This window comes from Pipistrellus hanaki (assembly GCF_964339955.1).
Source record: "Pipistrellus hanaki genome assembly, chromosome: 16".
In the NCBI taxonomy this organism is placed as follows: Eukaryota; Metazoa; Chordata; class Mammalia; order Chiroptera; family Vespertilionidae; genus Pipistrellus; species Pipistrellus hanaki.
In genome coordinates, this window is record NC_140518.1 from 46563274 (window position 1) to 46581208 (window position 17935).

The 17935-nt window shown below is 58.5% G+C and overlaps 2 protein-coding genes across 3 annotated transcripts in view; one reads left to right on the forward strand and one right to left on the reverse strand.

Moving 5' to 3' along the window:
- LLGL1 (LLGL scribble cell polarity complex component 1) overlaps positions 1-10094 on the reverse strand; it is a 16477-nt gene extending 6383 nt beyond the window's left edge. The window contains exons 1-13 of one of the 2 annotated variants that reach the window (XM_084861497.1): positions 9888-10094; positions 6429-6526; positions 4498-4579; positions 4279-4409; positions 3249-3407; positions 3015-3177; positions 2806-2938; positions 2442-2496; positions 2150-2304; positions 1857-2080; positions 1598-1665; positions 292-445; positions 106-210 (exon numbers count right to left, since the gene is read on the reverse strand). In XM_084861497.1, the coding sequence (XP_084717623.1) occupies positions 106-210; positions 292-445; positions 1598-1665; positions 1857-2080; positions 2150-2304; positions 2442-2496; positions 2806-2938; positions 3015-3177; positions 3249-3407; positions 4279-4409; positions 4498-4579; positions 6429-6526; positions 9888-9968 (1608 nt within the window). In that variant the 5' untranslated portion in view covers positions 9969-10094. Of the gene's footprint in view, positions 1-105; positions 211-291; positions 446-1597; positions 1666-1856; positions 2081-2149; positions 2305-2441; positions 2497-2805; positions 2942-3014; positions 3178-3248; positions 3408-4278; positions 4410-4497; positions 4580-6428; positions 6527-9887 lie in introns of both variants that reach the window. The other variant, XM_084861496.1, reaches the window with a different exon arrangement.
- SHMT1 (serine hydroxymethyltransferase 1) overlaps positions 1-17935 on the forward strand; it is a 1020383-nt gene that overhangs the window by 106062 nt on the left and 896386 nt on the right. The gene's annotated exons all lie outside the window — the stretch shown is intronic.

Sequence of the window (17935 nt, forward strand, 5' to 3'; positions counted from 1 at the left end):
GCTTTGCCCATGCCGGCCCTCTACCACTTCACCAGACCCTCCAGTCCAGGCACATCTCTTCCAAAAATCCCTCCCAACCCCCCAACCCGAGGACGCCAGGCTCACCTGGCCTGCGGTGCCGGCCACCACCATCTGCGCTGTATACTTGCAGAGCGCCACCTTCTGCACCCCGAGGCGGGGATCGTCACTGTAGGGGTCGAAGCAGCCCACCTGGGGAACGGGGTGGAGTGAAGACCCGGGCAGAGCCGGGCCAGCTCCCGGGGCGGGGGCGGGGGCGGGGGCGGGGCCCACCTTGCGGAAGGGCGGCCAGTCGTCCTCGGGGGCCTGGGCCAGGCTGTCGGCGTGCTCGCAGTCCGTCTGGAAGAGGCCGGCTGTGCTCAGCTTGTAGAGCGGCCGCAGTGCCACGCCGGAGGCGTCCCAGAACCGCACCGTGCCGTCCTCGTGGCTGCAGGAGGGAGCCGTCAGCCCACACCGTAGGGGTGTCGAACTCAATCAGAGAAGGGGCCAAAACCTAAAATCCAGCCTAAATCGCGGGCCGAATGGTTTACTGAACAGTCATAAACTGACAATGTCATAAGCTGACAGCGGAGTGCAGTGATGACAGCGCGGTGCGGGCCACATTGCAAGGCCTGGCGGGCTGTATTTGGCCCGCGGGCCTTGTGTTTGACACATGTGCCATACAGGGCCCCCGCCCATCCTCCATCCACTCATCACTGAGCGCCTACTGCACAAGCCAAACACTGCCCAAACGCCTACTGTATACAGCAAATAGGAAGCACCTACTGAGTGCAGACTATATGCCAGGCCACACGCACCTGGGCCCTTCAAACAGGGTGAGCGTTGTAGACACCATCGCCAGGGTGGTGAGCAGGAAGTGGAAGAGGGGAGATCCAGGGAGCAGGGGACTCAGGGGTTCTGTCCTCACTGGGTCACCCAGCAAAAGGTCACAGAGCAGAGGGGTCAGCTGGGCCCAAGGCAGCAGCAGGAGCAGGGAGGCCAGCAGAAAGCAGGGAGGGGGGAGGTGGGAGCAGGGAGGCCAGCAGAAAGCAGGGAGAGGGGAGGCGGGAGCAGGCAAACCTGGGGTGTTGCCAGGTGGGAAGCCCTGGCAGGAGGAGGAGCAGGAGTGTGGGGCCGGATGGGAAGCCCCAGCGGCCCCGAAAGCCATGATTAACAGTTTCCAAGCAGGAGAGGGAGGCGGCCAGGCCATGACTCCCGGCACAGGCAGGCAGAGGGGCAGGGCAGGAAGTCAGCCTGAGTCACCGCACCGGCAGGCCCAGGCCGGGCTCTTCGGCACCGTCCTGGGCAGCCCGCAGGGCCAGCCCAGACTTTCCGGTCCCAGGGCAGGCTAGGTGACAGAGCTCAGGCCCAGGCCCCGGACCCAGAGGGAGGGGCTTGAAACAGGGCCTAAGGAAGTTACAATCCAACCCTCCCTCCTGAAGGGGAACCCGGTCCCACAGGGGCCAGGCCTGAGTCACTGGGCAGGTCAGTACCCGCCTATCTAGGCTGGGCTCTCCCACACCCGGTCCCACTAGCCCACACACACCACACACACACACACACACACACACACACACACACACACGCACGGTTTGCCTACCCCGTCAGCAGCAGCCCTCGCTGAGGAGGTTCCTGGGCCAGGCTCCGGCCCCCGGAGATGGGCCAGCTCTGGGGAAGGACGGAGGTGTCAGTGGAGGTCAGGACAAATTCTCCTCCCTTTGACCCTGGCTGACACCCAGGACCCAAACTGCTTCTGAGCCCAATGGACACCTGCACGCTCCACCTCCAGCTCTGCACTGGCTGCCCCTCTCACAGGGACACCCTCCCCACAGGCGGCCCGGCGGGAGCCGCGCACACACCGAGGCCCCGGCGGCGGGCGGGGCGCTCTGCTGCTCCCCGGCGCTCACGATGCGGGCCCACAGCTTGGCGGGGACGTTGGCCACGTGGGCCGAGCAGGTGATGGCGGACGAGTGCAGGGGGGCCAGGTACGGGGCAGGCAGCACCGGCCAGCCGGGCTTCTGCAGGTCTAGCACCACCAGCTCCTCTTCGAGCAGCACAGCCAGGGCCTGGGGCTCGTCGAACTCTGCGGGAAGGGCAGGGTGAGGAGCACGGCCACGGCGGTGCGAGGGCCAGGCGGGGGCGGGCAACGCACCATCCTCCGGCCGCGCGCTGTGCACCGTGAAGAAGTCGATGATGCGGGAGGTGAAGTCCAGTGTCACCAGGGTGTCAGCCCGGAGCACGCTCACACAGTGGCGGTCACCGTAGCTGGCCCGGGGCATGCCGCCGCTAAAGATGATAAAGTGGCCCCTATACGGGGGTGGGGGCCCTGTGAGCCACCCGGGTCTGGAGCTCACACTGCCCAATCCAGGGAGAGCATCCCAGGACAACCCTGAGAGCCTCCGCCCAGCCAGACCAGCCCGCCCCCGAGACCAGCTCCCACCTACCCGGAGGCACAGTCCCGCCACAGGATCTTGTTGATGGCTTTGCAGGGAAAGGGGCCTGCAGGGAGGGACAGTGTCAGCTCTGTGCTTGCCAGGACTGAAGAGCCTCAGGTCGCATCTCTCACCCCTTCTCCCACCCTGCCCACATCATTCCTGCTGCAAAGCTGCTTCCTCCTCCCCGGGAGGAGCCCAGGCCCCTGACCGTACACCCACAGTGGAGGGTGTCTTCGCCTTGCAGATGTGGCATGGCGCTGCCACCTTCCACAGCCCCCCTGGATGCCCCCGTGAGTGCCAGAGCTTGGGACCGACACCCGTCAGAGCCCTTTGCTTAGGGAGCGGGGGCTGCCCGCGGCCTCCCAGCACTCACCGTAGGGCATGGTGGCCACCGTAGGCTGCATCACCGGAGAGCAGCCAGCGTCCGCGGGCCAGATGGCATAGCTGCCGTCGCTGTGGGAGCTGACCAGCGTGCTGCCACTGCGCTCCCAGCACAGGCTCTCCAGCTGCTGTGGGCAGAGCAGGGGGGCATGAGCAGACGCACGGCAGAGGCCCGGCCGTGGCACCGTGTCCCCCACAAACCTGGTTCCCCAGGAAGACGCGGTCTGCACACTGTGCCGCCCGGTTCCAGATGACCAGCAGGCCCCGGCTGTAGCCGATGAGGATCCGGGTGGGGTCCCGCACGTGTCCTTGCAGGGACTCCACGGGGCCCAGGGCCTTGCCGCACCGGTAGTCATCTGGCACACTGCAGAGGAAGCCAGTGAGCCGGCAGGAGAGCCGCCCGCGGTGGGTGTGGGAAGCCCGCCTGCCTCTCACCTTCGCAGAACCTCCTCGGGGCCCAGGGTCTGACCCTCCATCAGCGTCAAGGTGGGAACATCCAGGAAGAAGACGCTGCCACCCTCAGTGCCCAGGGCGGCCATGTTGCCAGCAGCCACCAGGAGGATCACGGTGATGTGGGCAAGGGTGGGCGGGCCACTGTGGGAGAGAGAGGGAGGGGTGAGGCCACTGGGAGAGAGAGGGAGGGAGGGTGTGGCTCCTCTTAGGAGAGCAGAGGGCGCTAACAGCTGCTAGGGTGGCGCACCGTGGCCCTGTGCTCACTGAGACCTGCCTCTCAGTGGGCGGGTGGACTGGGAAGGCCACGTGGTGGCATCAGAACGAACTCGCTCCATTGTGCATCAGGACGTCAGCATGCCGGCGGGGACGGGGACAGAGGCAGCTTCTCTGGTCTTGGAGACGGGCTCCCAAGCCCCTCCCACCACCGGGAAGGAAAGGCAGGAACCAGGCCGCTCCGCCAGCCCCTGGAGCCTCCCGTCTACACGCACACACACCTGGCAGGATCCTCCTCGCCCCCAAGCTTACCCTTTCACCTGCACACACTGTGGCCTGTCCTCCGGCCCCAGGACACGCCAGGGGATCTGTGCTAACGTGAGCTCAGCTGGGACCGCCCACACCTGCCGCCGCCATGCAGGGAGCACAGGGCCTCCAGCAGGTGCGGAGGCTGGGCCCAGGGCCCCTCCCACCTGCACCCCTGATGCAGCGCACAGCCCACTGCTCCCCTCAGCTCAGCCGCAGCTCCCCTTCAACACCCGCCCCGGCCCCGGAGCCCTTCTCAGTGACAGAGGCTCCAAACGCTGCCTTGTGGGACCCAGGCCAAGCTGCACAGCCCCTGCCGCCCCAACCCAGCCCCTCAGCAGTTTCCCGGCCCCACATGCCTTTGCAAGGCAGGGCTCCCCAGGCCTAGCGGCTGGACCCAGCCAAGCCCACCCGTTCCTGGCACCCGTACCCGTACCAGCCAAGCCCACCCGTACCTGGCACCCGTACCCGTACCGGCCAAGCCCACCCGTACCTGGCACCGTCGAAGCCCAGCCGAGCGGGCAGCTGGAAGCTGAGTGCTTCCTCCAGGTGGGCACAGCCGTTGTGGTGGACGATCTCCCAGAGATGCAGGCTGCTGTCGTCCAGCAGGGTCAGGAGGCGGCCCTAGGGGATGTGCAGAGACAAGGCTGGGCTGGTAGGACTGGGAGGGGTCCCAGGGTTCAAAAGCCAGCCAGCAGGGGCACAGGCTCACCTGGCCAGGCAGGAAGTGCATCTGGGTGACTGTGGCCGTTTCTCGGTGCAGGCCTGTGAATTCCACGCCGGGTGCGCCATAGCTGAGGCAGCAGGTCAAGGGCAGAACAGGCGGGGATGCCCGGCCTCCTCCTCCAGGCCATTCGGAGAGCTCCCAGCCAGGCTGCCAACCAGAGCCCCTCAGAGTCCAGGCGGCCCTCCCTGAAGACGGATGCCCTGCCCCAAGTCACCCCACGCTCAGGACGCAGGCCCCACCAGCTCCGGGAAGTCCTGCTGTGGTGCAACCTCCACATCGTTAGCTATGAGATGGGGCAGTGACTCCCACCTCCCGGGGGAAGTGAGATAAAACATGCTCGGCACACGCGGCCCACTCTCCATCGGCCTCACGTGTCTGTGTGCACGGAGCTGGCCCCACAGGCAGCGAGGCCAGCCGGGCTGCTGCTTCCCACAGTGCCAGGCTCCAGCCACGGGCGAGGAAAGCAGGCCCAGCCCCCGCCCCAGAGAGGGGCGAGGCCAAGGCCTGTCCATGTCACACACCAGCACTCAGAGACTCGGAGAGGCTGGGTGACCTGCTTCAAGTGCCCGGCACCAGGACCAGAGCCTCAGCAACGCCAGGTTTGACGGGGACAAGTAGGGCTTGGGGGCCCGGAGGGAGGGCGAGGGAGAGGTCAGCAGCGCCGCCGGGAACAATGCAGGAGCCAAGCCGTTGCTTGGAGCTGGAGCTAGGATTCTCCGCAGGAGCGGGAAGCACACAGAAGAGAGGACAAAGGAGGGGGCAGGAGTGCTGGGCAGGACCCAGAGTCACCAAGGAGACGGGGGGGGGGGGGGGCGCCTCTGTGTGCAAGGCCTCCTCCTCAAGCCTCAGTTTCCAGCCCAGGGTGGCTTGGGGAGGACGGAGGGACTGGGGAGAGCTCTGGCCTCCTCTGAGGCTCTCCCAGGCGTCCAGTGCGTCCTCTGTGAGCACGAGAAGCCCGTGCCCAGGAAGACAGGGCACAGGAGGGCCAGCGCCAGAGGCTAACAGACGCACGACACGGGCACCAAGGACACCACCGCGGAGCACAGCCCGGGGGCGGGGCGCCCCTGAGGGCTGGGCGCAGCAGGCCGGGAAGTGAGGAAGTGGATGTGGATGGTGCTGGGGGAGCACCCGCCCCGCCACACCCCCTGGTGCAGGCAAGCTCACCAAGTGCAGGTCCCGATGCCGCCCTCCCCTCCCCTTTACAGGCATTGACTCATTTTGTGCATCCACTGTCCCTCATGAGGACACGGAGACCCAGAGGGTGACGTGGGGAGGGGTGGGGTGCACCTCACTCCAAGCAGGTGCCAGTCAGTCTGCACCTCTGTTTCCCGGAGGGAGGGAGGGGAGGAGGCTTCACTCCGGGCAGGGGAAGTGCGATGCTCCACTCCAGGCAAGAAGCACCCAGCTGTCTGCTTGCCCCCACCCGCCTGGCTGACAGGGAAAATGCCCGCTTTGTGCGGCACACACAGCCCATTGTATGACCGCCGGCAGCCAGGTGGGGGCCGAGCTGCGCTCACCATGCAGAGCCTGGCACTGCCCCCAGCCCTCGGCTGGACACGTGTCTCACATTGGTACACATGTGTAGCCCGTCACCAGGGAAAACCCACTTACGTGACCCTGGCCCACCCACCAACCTTGACCGGCACCAAGACTGACCAGTCCCCGGCCCAGCCCCCCGTTACAGTTGCTGGGACAGGAAAAGCAGGTCGCCTGGGTAACTGGCTGAAATGCAGTGAGGACGCCGATCCCACCCCACATCATCTCCGTGAGGAGGCATCTGAGGCAGAAGCGGCACCCGCCTCCCCAGGGTCCAGATGCCTCCGCGGCCCCCAGGCCGGGCTGCCCAGAGAGCCAGCGCACAGGCAGCTGATGCAGGGGGTCCTTGCAGTCCCGAAGGCTGTGCCCGCAAAGGATACATCTTGACGGCCCCAGACCTGGTGCCGATGGCCATGATGTGAAGCTCGGGGTCGAAGGCCAGGGCGCTGGGCTGGTTGGGGAAGCCATGCTCCACGGTCTGCGGGGGAGGGGACACTCGCACAGGCACCGCTGCCCTGGCCCGCCCAGCCCCCCCCAGGCAGCCTTCAGGCTCTGCGGCTGCTGAGTGCCAGGAGCCAGGACTCAGCGGGACCGTGCTCCGCGTCTGCAGCCTGAGGACACTGAAGTGGCAGTCCTGCCTCCAGGGGTACGGAAGGGTCTGAGCCAAGCCCCGGCCCTGCACTGGGGCTCCAACAGGAGAAGCACCAGGAAGCACTGCCCCAGGGGCTCTGCCCTGACCAGGGAGGCACCATGCGGTCTCGGTGTCCCCCCCGCCCCTGAAGTCCATGGCACTTGCCAAACACGGGCTCCACGTGGAGGTCAGAGGCCAACCCCCAAGGCCATCTAGGAAGAGGCTCTTGAGTCAGAGACAGAGGAGCTTCCTGCAGGCCCTGGAGGCGTCACCACCCCCAGACTTGGTTCCCAGCTGGAAGCTGAGCAGCACGTCCCAGCCGCCTGAGCGGGCGGCGAGAGGCTGGGCGCCCGGGGATAATGCAGTGGCTTCGCCTGGTCCTCGCTCCGAGGGCCAGTCCCAGCGCAGACCAGTCCACCCCTCCCCAGGCCGAGCTGGGGCCTCTGCCGGATGCCTACACCCCAACCCACGTCCTCAACACCAAGCGGGACCCCGCCTGAGGGCACAGATCGTCCTGACCGCTGCCTCAGCCAGGCACGTTCTATAAGGAACCTCATCGCCCGACGGGGCTCGGTTGGCTGGAGCGCTGTCCCACTCCAAAACGGGGTGGGATCCTTTCCTGGTCAGGGCACACACCCTAAGTTAAGGGTTCGATACCCAGTTCGGGTACGGATGGGAGGCAAGTAATCGATGTTTCTCCACCACATTGTTTCTCTCTCTCTCTCTCTCTCTATCTCTCTCTCTCTCAAAAGAGAGGGAAAGGAAAGGAAAGGAAAAAGGAAAAAGAAAAAGGAGAAGAAAAAAAAAAGCAACAAAACCGTGATCCCCAGGTCTCCAGGTCTCCTGCCTCAGCCTCCCTCCTGCTCGGCCCTCCTGGCAGGGACTGAACCCTCCGGGCAGCTGGCATGGCCTTGGGCCAGTCACAGCACTCTCCAAGCCTCAGTTTCCCATGGAGCACTGGGCACAGGGAGTCACTTGAAGACACAGTTGCCCATTTGGCTGAGGGTGGGGGGCAACTTCCCTCTCCCACCAGCACTGCCATGGACTGGCCAGTCCCCTCCTCTGCCCAGGAACCCTCCCGCCCCCGGGCGCCCAGCTTCCCGGAGAAGGTAAGGCCTCACATCTGGACTTGTCTTCCTCCTCCCACTCTCGCCCCCTCTCACTTAATTCTAGGCCCAGTGGCCTTTGATCTCCTCCAATTTACTAGCAGCTTCCTGCCTCAGGGCCTTTGCATCTACTGTCCCTCTACCTGGAATGTGCTTTACCCTGCACGCCCCATCATCGGGTCTCAGTTCGGGCATCAGCGCCTCAGAGGGCCCTACGCCATCCTGGCTACAGCAGCCATCCCTGCTCACGTGCTCCAGGCCCTCACAGTACTGGCCACCATCCAAACTGCTGCACATCTTACTCTTCTGTTTTGGCTTTTCACTATCTCCTCCGCTATGGCATCAGCGCCTGGATGAAGAGGATTGTCCCCTTTGTCCTCAGCACCTAGAACTCACAGGGTCAGAGCTCAGTGTCAGTGGACATCCCTCCACAGGCAACGTGCAGACAGGCCTGAGATGTGGGCCCAGGACCGAGTCCAGAGTTGATGTCTGCCCCTGGCCCCCAACCCCACTAGAGAACCTGGGTCTAATCGCTCTTATTTTATTTACCTTATTTAATTTTGGCATCTATCCTCTAGTGATCATTTACCACTCCCCCTGGTGAGCCAGCCCCTTGCCCAAGACCACCTCCCTCCTGCCTCTGCTGCCCACTCAGAACGGGCCCTCTCTCCTCAGTGGGGAGCCCTCACCTTTTGCCCAACCAGGACCAGCCGGGCAGGGAGCCTCCTGCCTCCCACCTTCTGCGGCATGTCCTCACTTCACACCCAGCTCACTGGCTGGGGAAGTGACACCTTAGCTCATTCTCTCACCCGCAGGCTCTCCCGCTCAGCCCCGCACAGGAGGGGCCCGGAGCGCCTTCCCTCTGGGCTGCAGGCTTCTGGCAGGCTCTTGGAGAGTCTGAGGGTCCTGGCAGCGGCCCCCCACCCCTCAGAACCCTGCCTGTGCCGGGAGATGCCCTGTGCCTTAACCACTCCACTTCCAGCCATCAGAGCTTTCTCCTGGACAAGAGTCTCTTCTGGGGCCACAGCAGCCCCCCAAAGCTGAAGTCAAACCCTCCCAATAAGGAGAAGGACAAAGTGACCGGTTCTATCTGTGACTCTGGGCAAGCCTCGCCTCTCTGAGACTCCCTTCTCTCACCTGTGTGCCAGGGACAACTCCGATTCCCAGGGCAGCCAGTGCGAGCAGCTGGACTCACACCCTGGGAGGAGTTAGCAAGGGGCAAGCCGGGGCAGAGGGAGGAGGGGGCTGAAGGCGCTGTCTTACCCAGGGAAAAGGAGGGCAGCCCACCATCCCGCCTCGGCCTAGGCTGCATGGCCTAAATGGCACAGAAAGTCACAGCAGGGAGAAAAGTGGCTCCATGTCAAGGGAAACTGAGGCCCACGACCTGAAGTGCGGTTGGGTACACAGCCAGGCATCTACCCTGGAGTCCCCACCTTGTAGGGCAGGGAGATCAAGGAAGAGTCGGGAGCCCTGAGTGAGGGAGGAGAAGAACATGGAAGGGATTTCCCAGCCCTACCGCTCCAACATCTGCCCCTCTCCCCACCCCTCCCGCTCCATCTGGGTGTGAAAGCAAACAAACCCGGCCCTGCGCTGCCCCAAGGCGGGCAGGGGTGCGGAGGAGCCTCCAAGAGGGGTAAGAAGACAGAGTGAGAGACAAAGTGAGAATTCGAGAACCCCACACAGATGGAGGGGCAGCAGGAAGAGGATGCAGAGATGCAGAGAAACAGGCAGAGACGAAGGGAAGCGGAGAGGAACGCAGACACACAGGGACCGAGGCAGGGACCCCCGCCCTCCGGGCGGGCGAAGGCTGAGCGCGGGGAGGCGGTGGAGTCGGAGGGCGGGGCAGAGACCCAGAGACTCGCAGAGCCCCGGGAGGAGGGCCGGCGGCCCGCGGCCCCGGAGAGGCACACCGGGAAGTCGGCGGAGACCCGCGGCCACTGGGACTGGCGCAGGGGCGGAGGCGAGAGGGCGGCCGCCGGGGAGCGCCCAGCCCGCCGCGCTCCCGCCGGGCGCTCCCTCCCCGCGGCCCTACGTGGCTGCGGCGCCCGGGCCCCCAGCCCCGGCCCGCGCCCTCCCGCCCGGCCCGGGCCCCCAGCCCGCACCTTGTTGAAGGCGAAGAGCTCCTGCTTGAGCTTCTCGCGCTGCGGGTCAGCGCCCTGCCGCCGGAACCGAAACTTCATCATCTTGCGTCCCTCCGCCCGGCCGCGCCCGCCGCCGCCGCAGCCGCCGCAGGATGCGCCGCACGGCCCCCGCGGGTCCCGAGGCGCAGGCGGGGCGCCGGGAGGTGCGCCTGGCGGCCTGGGCTCGGGCGTGCGGGGCGGAGCCTCCGGGGGGCGGGCACAGGACGCGAGTGAAGCACGACTCGGCCAATGGGCTTGCCCATGCGCCGTCCGCCCCGCCCCCGCCGGCTAGACAACGGGAGGAACTGGGCTCCAACGCTGCCCCGGGCTCGCGAAGGGACGCCGGCAGAGCTAGCGCCGCAGCGCGGAGCCTGCCGGGACTTGTAGTCCGAGAGCCGAGGATCCAGTGTGGACGGCTGGGCGAACTTTAGAAGGGGCTGGCGCATGCTCCCGACCCTGGAAGAAGCCTTTTCTCACCTCCAACTAGCGAGCGACACAGTGCATATTCAGACACTGAGGCTGCCCTATCCCGAAAGCCAGGAGAGTTCTGACTGGTGCAACTCCCTGGCCCCTCAGCCCGTTTCCCCATCTATGCCATTGACCCAATCTGTACCAGTTTTTTGGGACACCATTTTGACTGTTCTCCACTCTACCAGGACGCCTCCCACCAACATGCTTTTTGCCCTTGGTGTGTGGTCAAGAGCTGAGTGGAGACCATAGGAAGGCCCTTAGTCCCCAAGCCCCGGGGGAACTCCTACACATCCTTCAGGACCCGACACAAAAGGCTCTATGTGGCAGCTCAGGGATTCTTAGGAGGTCCATCAGCCATAGGGCCAGGAAAGCGGAGAGGGCTTTCCTCAGGAGGGGACAATTGGGAAGGTCCTGAGATTAGATTTGAGCTTTTCCAAGATAGGGCAAGGGCCTTCCCTGTGCTGGAAACTATATAAATACAACTGTGCCTGCCTACGATTTCTGGGGGACAATGGAATTGTCTCCACCTACCTCCCAGGCCTCTTTTTCTCATCTGGACAACCACCTCAGCCAGGCTGACGATACACTGCCCTTGGCTAAGGGCTGGACAGGTCTCAGGTCCCAGGTCCCATGAAACTTAGATGGGGGAGAGCGAACCTGGCCCCATTCCCACCAGCTATGTTAAGGGAGACTTCTGACCCTCAGAGGCAGCTGCCAAGCAACAGGGGCCTGGCTGTCCCTCTCCGTCCAGGCAGCCCTGCCTAGCACTCCCCTGGGCTGGGGCTGCATCTGGAAGAGGGACAGGTGAGGGGGCAGGGTGGTGAGAAGAGGAAAAATGTAAGGCACCACTCAAAACTGACTCACTGCTCTCAACAGCTCTGTGCAGGAGTCCCAATGCTGCTTCCACACAGTGAGGGTCACAGGCAGAGATGTGTTAGGAATTTGTTAGTTCATCTCCCAACTTCGCCATTTAGAAGCTGTGCAGCCTGGAGCAAATTACTTAAGCTCTCTTGCCTCGGCTTCCTCATCTGTAGAAATGTGGATAATACTAGTACCTACCTCAAAGGTTGTGGTGAAGATGAGATGAATTAGTACTTGTAAAGCCCTTGGATTGTGCCAGGCAGACAGGAAGAGCCGTGCGAGTGGTAGCTGTTATTATTAGAGTTCTTACTAATTGCCATTGGAGTTCTGTCACGCTGGACAAGTCCCTGCCCTTCCACAACCTTCGTTCTTTGAAATGATACTTAGTCATCAGGTGGTAAGCATCCCCACTCTGCTCAGTCTAGGGTAGGGGTGTCGAACTCAATCAGAGAAGGGGCCAAAATCTAAAATCCAGCCTAAATCGCGGGCCGAATGGTTTACTGAACAGTCATAAACTGACAATGTCATAAACTGACAGCGGAGTGCAGTGATGACAGCGCGGTGCGGGCCACATTGCAAGGCCTGGCGGGCTGGATTTGGCCCACGGGCCTTGTGTTTGACACATGTGGTCTAGGGGATGGGACAGAGCTGAGTGGAGACCACAGCCACCAGGAGTTCCCTGTGCTGTGATGGGGGAGCCAGGCAGAAGCAGTGACCCAGGGCAAGTGTCCTGGAGGGAGGGGGCACAATTCAAGTTGAGCGGAAACAGGTGGAGAGGAGGGCCTCCTGGTAAGAAAGTGTTCTCAGTGTCCGAGCTCTCCCCCAATCTGTTCACAATGCAGATCCCAGGCCCGCCAAATGGGAGTGCCCGAGGAGTGGGACCCCAGATTCTGGATTTTAAAACAGACCTTTCCCAGGCCCAACTTGCCCCCATCCCCAAAGCCAGGCAGGGTTAGGAATGGCACTGGGGAGGGGACCATCTCCCAGGCTAGAGGATCTGGGGGACTAACAACTGTCTTTCTCCTCTGCCTTGAGCTGGGGCAGCCGGACCTATGATTGCCATGGGAGCCCAAGGCAACAGGGCCAGGTTGCCAGGCCAAGTCTGCTCCTTGCTGGAAGCAGGAAGTAGGGTCTTCAGTGACCCACCTATGCTGGGATGGAGAGGCTGCCGGAGGCAGCAGCGGGCGTTGGAAGAGAAGCGGCTCCCTCCTTCAAACTCAGGTCAGCTCTGGCCAGGGAGGAGCTGCTACCTTCTCGGCATTTTCTAGGTGAGGTGGCCTCTCCCTGTCCCTCCTCCTCCTAGGCCACCCGAGCCCCTAACTCAGTGCTGAGGGAGACCCAGGCCTGGCTTCAAATCCTAAGATATCACCGAAACCGGTTTGGCTCAGTGGATACAGAGTCGGCCTGCAGACTGGGGGGGTCCAGGGTTCGATTCTGGTCAAGGGCATGTGCATTGGTTGGGGGCATGCCCCTAGTGGGGGGTGTGCAGGAGGCAACTGTTTCTCTCTCATCGAAGTTTCTCTCTCATCAATGTTTCTGGCTTTCTATCCCTCTCCCTTCCTCTCTATGAAAAATCAATAGAATATATATATATATATATATATATATATATATATATATATATGTGTGTGTGTGTATGTGTGTGTGTGTGTGTGTATGTATATGTGTGTGTATATATATATATATATATATATATATATATATATATATATATATTTTTTTTTTTAAATCCTAAGATATCCCCTTGCCAGCTGGGTGATGTCAGGTAAGGCTTGAGCCACCTTGAGCCTCTGTTTCCTCATCTGTAATGCTGTGAGGGGATGATTCAGAACAGGAGTTGAGCACCGGGCCTGGCAGGGTCTGTATCTAGTGAGTCAGCTTTTTAGGACTCGCTTCAGGAGATGCTGGCATTCTTCAGATTAGCACACTGGCTTCTGCTGTGGGACCTTTGCACTTGATCTTTTCCTTGCCCGGGAAGCTTGGGTTCACTTAGCAAACCCCTCTCTTCCTTTGGTCTCACTAAAGCAGCTTCCTGCCGGCTGTTTCCCCGCTGCACGCCTCCCTGCCCGGTTCTGCCGACCTCCCCGACACCACCTACTTGACTTGGGCACATGTGTAGTGGTTGGCTCCACTCCCCAGCTTGGGAATCGCTTCCTGAAGGCTAGGTATTTTTTTAATGTATCCAACTTTATTGATTTGAGAAAAATATCAATTTGTTGTTCCACTTATTTACTTCATTGGTTTTGTTTTAAAGACATTTTTATTGGTTTCAGAGAGGGAGGGAAAAGAACGATAGAAACATCAGTGATGAGAAAATCATTTGATTGTTGCCTCCTGCCCGTCCCACACTGGGGATCAAGCCCACAACCTAGGCATGTGCCCTGACCTGGAATTGAACCCACAACCTTGGCATATGAGGATGATGCTCTGACCAAGTGAGTTACCTGGCAGGGCCAGAGCTAGTTTTTAAATTTTTTTTTTCAGTTAATTGTCACCTGAGGGTATTTTCCCACTGATTTTTAGAGAAGGGAGAGAGTGTAGACAGAAGAGAAACATCAATGAGAGAGACACATCAATTGGTTGCCTCCCACACATGGCCCCAGGCCAAGGCCAGGGATCGAGCTTGCAACCAAGGTACATGAAGTTCTATCACTGGGCCAAACCAGCTAGGGCCAGGGCTAGGTTTTTAGTGCTGTTCATTGCTGTGCTCCAGTGCCTAGGACAGTGCCTGGCACACAGTAGGTACTTGACACAATGTGAAAAAAAATAAAAGAAAATATATATAATTTTTTTAAGATCTAAAGCAAATATGACAAAATGTTAATGCGGGTGCTTCTGTGGCTTATTTTAAGTATTTCTCAGTGTGTTTGAAATATTTTAATTAAAAAAAATAACAATCCGCCATAACTGGTTTGTCTCAGTAGATAGAGTGTCGGCTTGCAGACTAAAAGGTCCCAGGTTCGATTCCGGTCAAGGGCATGTACCTTGGTTGTGGGCACATCCCCATGGGGGGGGGCGGGCGTGCAGGAGGCAGCCGATGGATGTTTCTCTCTCATCGATGTTTCTAATTCTCTATCCCTCGCCCTTCCTCTCTGTAAAAAAATCAATAAAATATATTTTAAAAAAAATAACAATCCACACTATTTAGGAAGCAAGTCCAGAGGAGGTGATGGCTGATAGGGGTTGGGGGAGGGGGCAGGGAGGTGAATAGGGTGGCCCTGAGACAGACTGGCGTGCACTGACGGTGTCCTCAGATAAATGCTCTATCTGTGGAGGTAGACGTGAGGATAATCCCACTTCACGGACTGTAAACGGAAGCTCAAGGCAGAGAAGTGACTAGACCTGTGGGGGCAGGAGGGGAAAGGGTGCCAAAGGGAGAAGCCCCGGATGGAGGCAGAGTAGGGGCAGCAAGGAAGTGGAAGGAAAACCAGGAGAGCGTGGTTGAGGGAGGAGGACCAGCCTTCCAGGAGCTGGCCCAAATCCCAGCTGAAGCCACAACCCTCCTCTGGTGCCAAATCACACAGACAACTTCTACTTGGTGGCCCCCCAGGGGTCTGGCAGGCCGGAGAATTCCCGGAATGGGGTCTGGGTTGGAAGGAAATGAGGAGGAAAAACAAGCAGGATGTAGAGACTGACGGGGAGACCACTGGGGAGCCTGAGCCAGGGGAAAGGTTGAGCCCCCCCTCCTGGGTGGTATGCAAAATGAAGGTGGCTCCAAGGGAGCTTTTTAGGGCACTGGTAGGGGAGGTGGCAGTGGATCTTGAGCCCTCAGTCAACAGAGGGTGAAGAGTGTGTTGAGCATCAGTGAAAGAAAAGCCAAACAGGACAAAACCGGTTTGGCTCAGTGGATAGAGCATCCATCTGTGGACTGAAAGGTCCCAGGATCAATTCCGGTCAAGGGCATGTACATTGGTTGCGGGCAGATCCCCAGTGGGGGGTGTGCAGGAGGCAGCTAGTCGATGTTTCTAACTCTCTATCCCTCTCCCTTCCTGTCTGTAAAAAATCAATAAAATATATTTAAAAAAAGAAAAAAAGAAAAGCCAAACAGGCTGGGGGAAGAGTGTTAGGCAGACCCAGCCTGTCCTTATTTTATATAAGGAAGGAAACAAGAGAAAAGTGACCTGCCTAGCCTGTGTGGCTCAGTGGTTGAGCATCGAGCATGCAACCAGGAGGTCAGAGTTCAATTCCAGGTCAGGGCACATGCCCTGGTTGCAGGCTCAATTCCCAGTGGGGGGTGTGCAAGAAGCAGCTGATCAATGATTCTCTCTCATCATTGATGTTCCCATCTCTTCCTTCTTCTCTCAACTCAATAAAAATGTATTTTTTTTAATTGAGAGAGAAAAGTGACCTTGGGCAGGTCACATGGGGGATAAATAATAATGGTTCTCTGTACCTCCAGCCAGTGTGCCTCTCTGGGTGCAGGGCTCTCAGCCCTGACACTTGGGGTGCTTTTCTCAGCTCATGCTGGGCCACAGGTCTTTGGGATTAAGTACCTGCCCCCTGCAGGGAGTTTCAGGTTTGAGGCTCCAGGGGCTGAGCAGGTGGGCATTGTCACGGGCCTGTTGGAAGGTAGAGTTCTGTGCTTCATTCCTCTCTGTGGCCCCAAGTTCCTGTTTCTTTCTGGGCCTCGATTTACTCATCTGCAAATGGGGCTAAATATTAATTGCTACTATTTAACAACACCGAGCACTTAATCTGTGCCAAGGACCATAGTCATTCCTTTAATCCTATGCTCATTTTACAAAGGAAGAACCAAGGTCAGAGGGATTAAGTAATTTACCTCAAATCACATAGCTAGCACATGGTAGAGTCAAAATATGAGCCCAGGTCCCAAAGTAAGGCCTCAGAATTAAGTAAGACCATTTGGAAAGGGCCTCTCTCACAGTTAGAGTCCAGGAGACGGTGGGAGGTAGGGCCTACTCTCCTAGCCTGGAGTGGAAGCACTGGAACCACACAGTAACTCTGGGCTGTGCTGAGGGTAGCCAGTGTCTGGTGACCCAGAGGCAGCCCCAAGGCAGCTGGCTGGAAGACAGAGGAAACTCCCAGCAGGAGCCCCCTAAGGCAGAGAGCACCGACCCACATGTGCAAAGGTTCATCAGGAGAACACCCATGCTTCCTGAGGTCTGTGGCTAAGAAGGGCAATAGGGATCCTAAATTCTTGCCCCTGGGTCTCAGTTCCCCTTCCAAAGCAAAGGGGACAGCTGCCCCTGCCCCACTCTGAAGCACCATCACTTGGACTTTGCTGCCCCACTGTGGGTACAGGGAAGAACTGCACCAATGAGCACCCTAAAACCTAACTGGAGGACCCCAGTCCCCACAATGCCCAATAATGGCTCCAAAAGCTAACCGTGTAACTTTAATAATTTTTGCAAGTCAGTTGTGAAGGCCATTATTAAAAATTAAATTATATAAAATTAAAACTAAATTATATTAAAAGCAAAGGTGATGTTCAAAACTAGGCACTTCCTCATTTCACTGTATTTTGCTATTGTCTGTGCTCCTTTTTAAAAAAGATATTCACCCTAGGATATATTTTTATTGATTTTAGAAAGAGGAAGGGAGGGAGTGAAAGACATCCATCAGTTGCCTTCCATATGTGCCCCGACCAGGGATCAAATCCGCAGCCTAGGTATATGCCCGACTGGGAATCAAACTCACAACCTTCTTGTGGATAAGACGCTTCAACACTGAGCCCTCTGGACAGGCTAATTTAACTCTTTTTTTTTTTTTTTTTCCCCTGAATAATTTAACTCTTGAGTAGCCAGACTTAAAACAGTAACAGGAGACAGCTGAAATTAATTTAAATAGTATATTTTATTTAACCTGGTATGTCCAAAATACTATTTCAACATGTAATCAATATAAAGTAACTAAGGATATCTTTTACATTTTTTTTTCATTACTAACTCTTCAAATTCTGGTGTTTATTTTACACTTAAAGCACATCTGAGTTCAAACTAGCCACATCTCAAGTGTTCCAACAGGCAAATTATCCAATGGCTGCCACAGTGGACAGCACAGGTCTAGACTTAAGAAACAGGTGGAACCTGGCTGGGCTGGTTCAGACGGCTGGAGGCTCATCCCAAACACCAAAAGGTGGCTGGTTTGGTTTCCAGTCAGGGAACATGCCCAGGTTTCGGGTTGGATACCCAGTTGGGGCCCATGCAGGAGGCAACCGATTGATGTTTCTTACACTGATGTTTCTCTCTCTCCTTTCCTCTAAAATCATTTTTAAAAAATTTTAATAGGTGGAAAAAATATTAATGATGTAGTTTAAATTTAAAAGTAGTGCTAAAGCTGAGAAATTTTAATCCAATTAACAATTTGCTCAACGATGAGAAAACTGTATGTCGTGCATCAAATTTAATGACAATAAATTAACTGCTGCCAACCAGTGTGGCTCAGCTGGTGGCAGTGTCGTTCCATATACTGAAATGTTGAGAGTTTGATTACTAGTCAAGGCACATACCCAGGTTGTGGGTTTGATCCCAGTTGGGGCATGTAAGGGAGGCAACAAATCAATATTTCACTCTCACATCGATGTTTCTTTCTCCCTCTCTCCAAAACCAGTAATAGCATGTCTACACTGCTCTTGTACCAGATTCTCTTTTTAATCTGGTACAAGAGCAGTGTAGTAGGCTTAACAGTGGCCCCCCAAAATATCAGGTCCTGCCCTAGCCGGCTTGGCTCAGTAGACA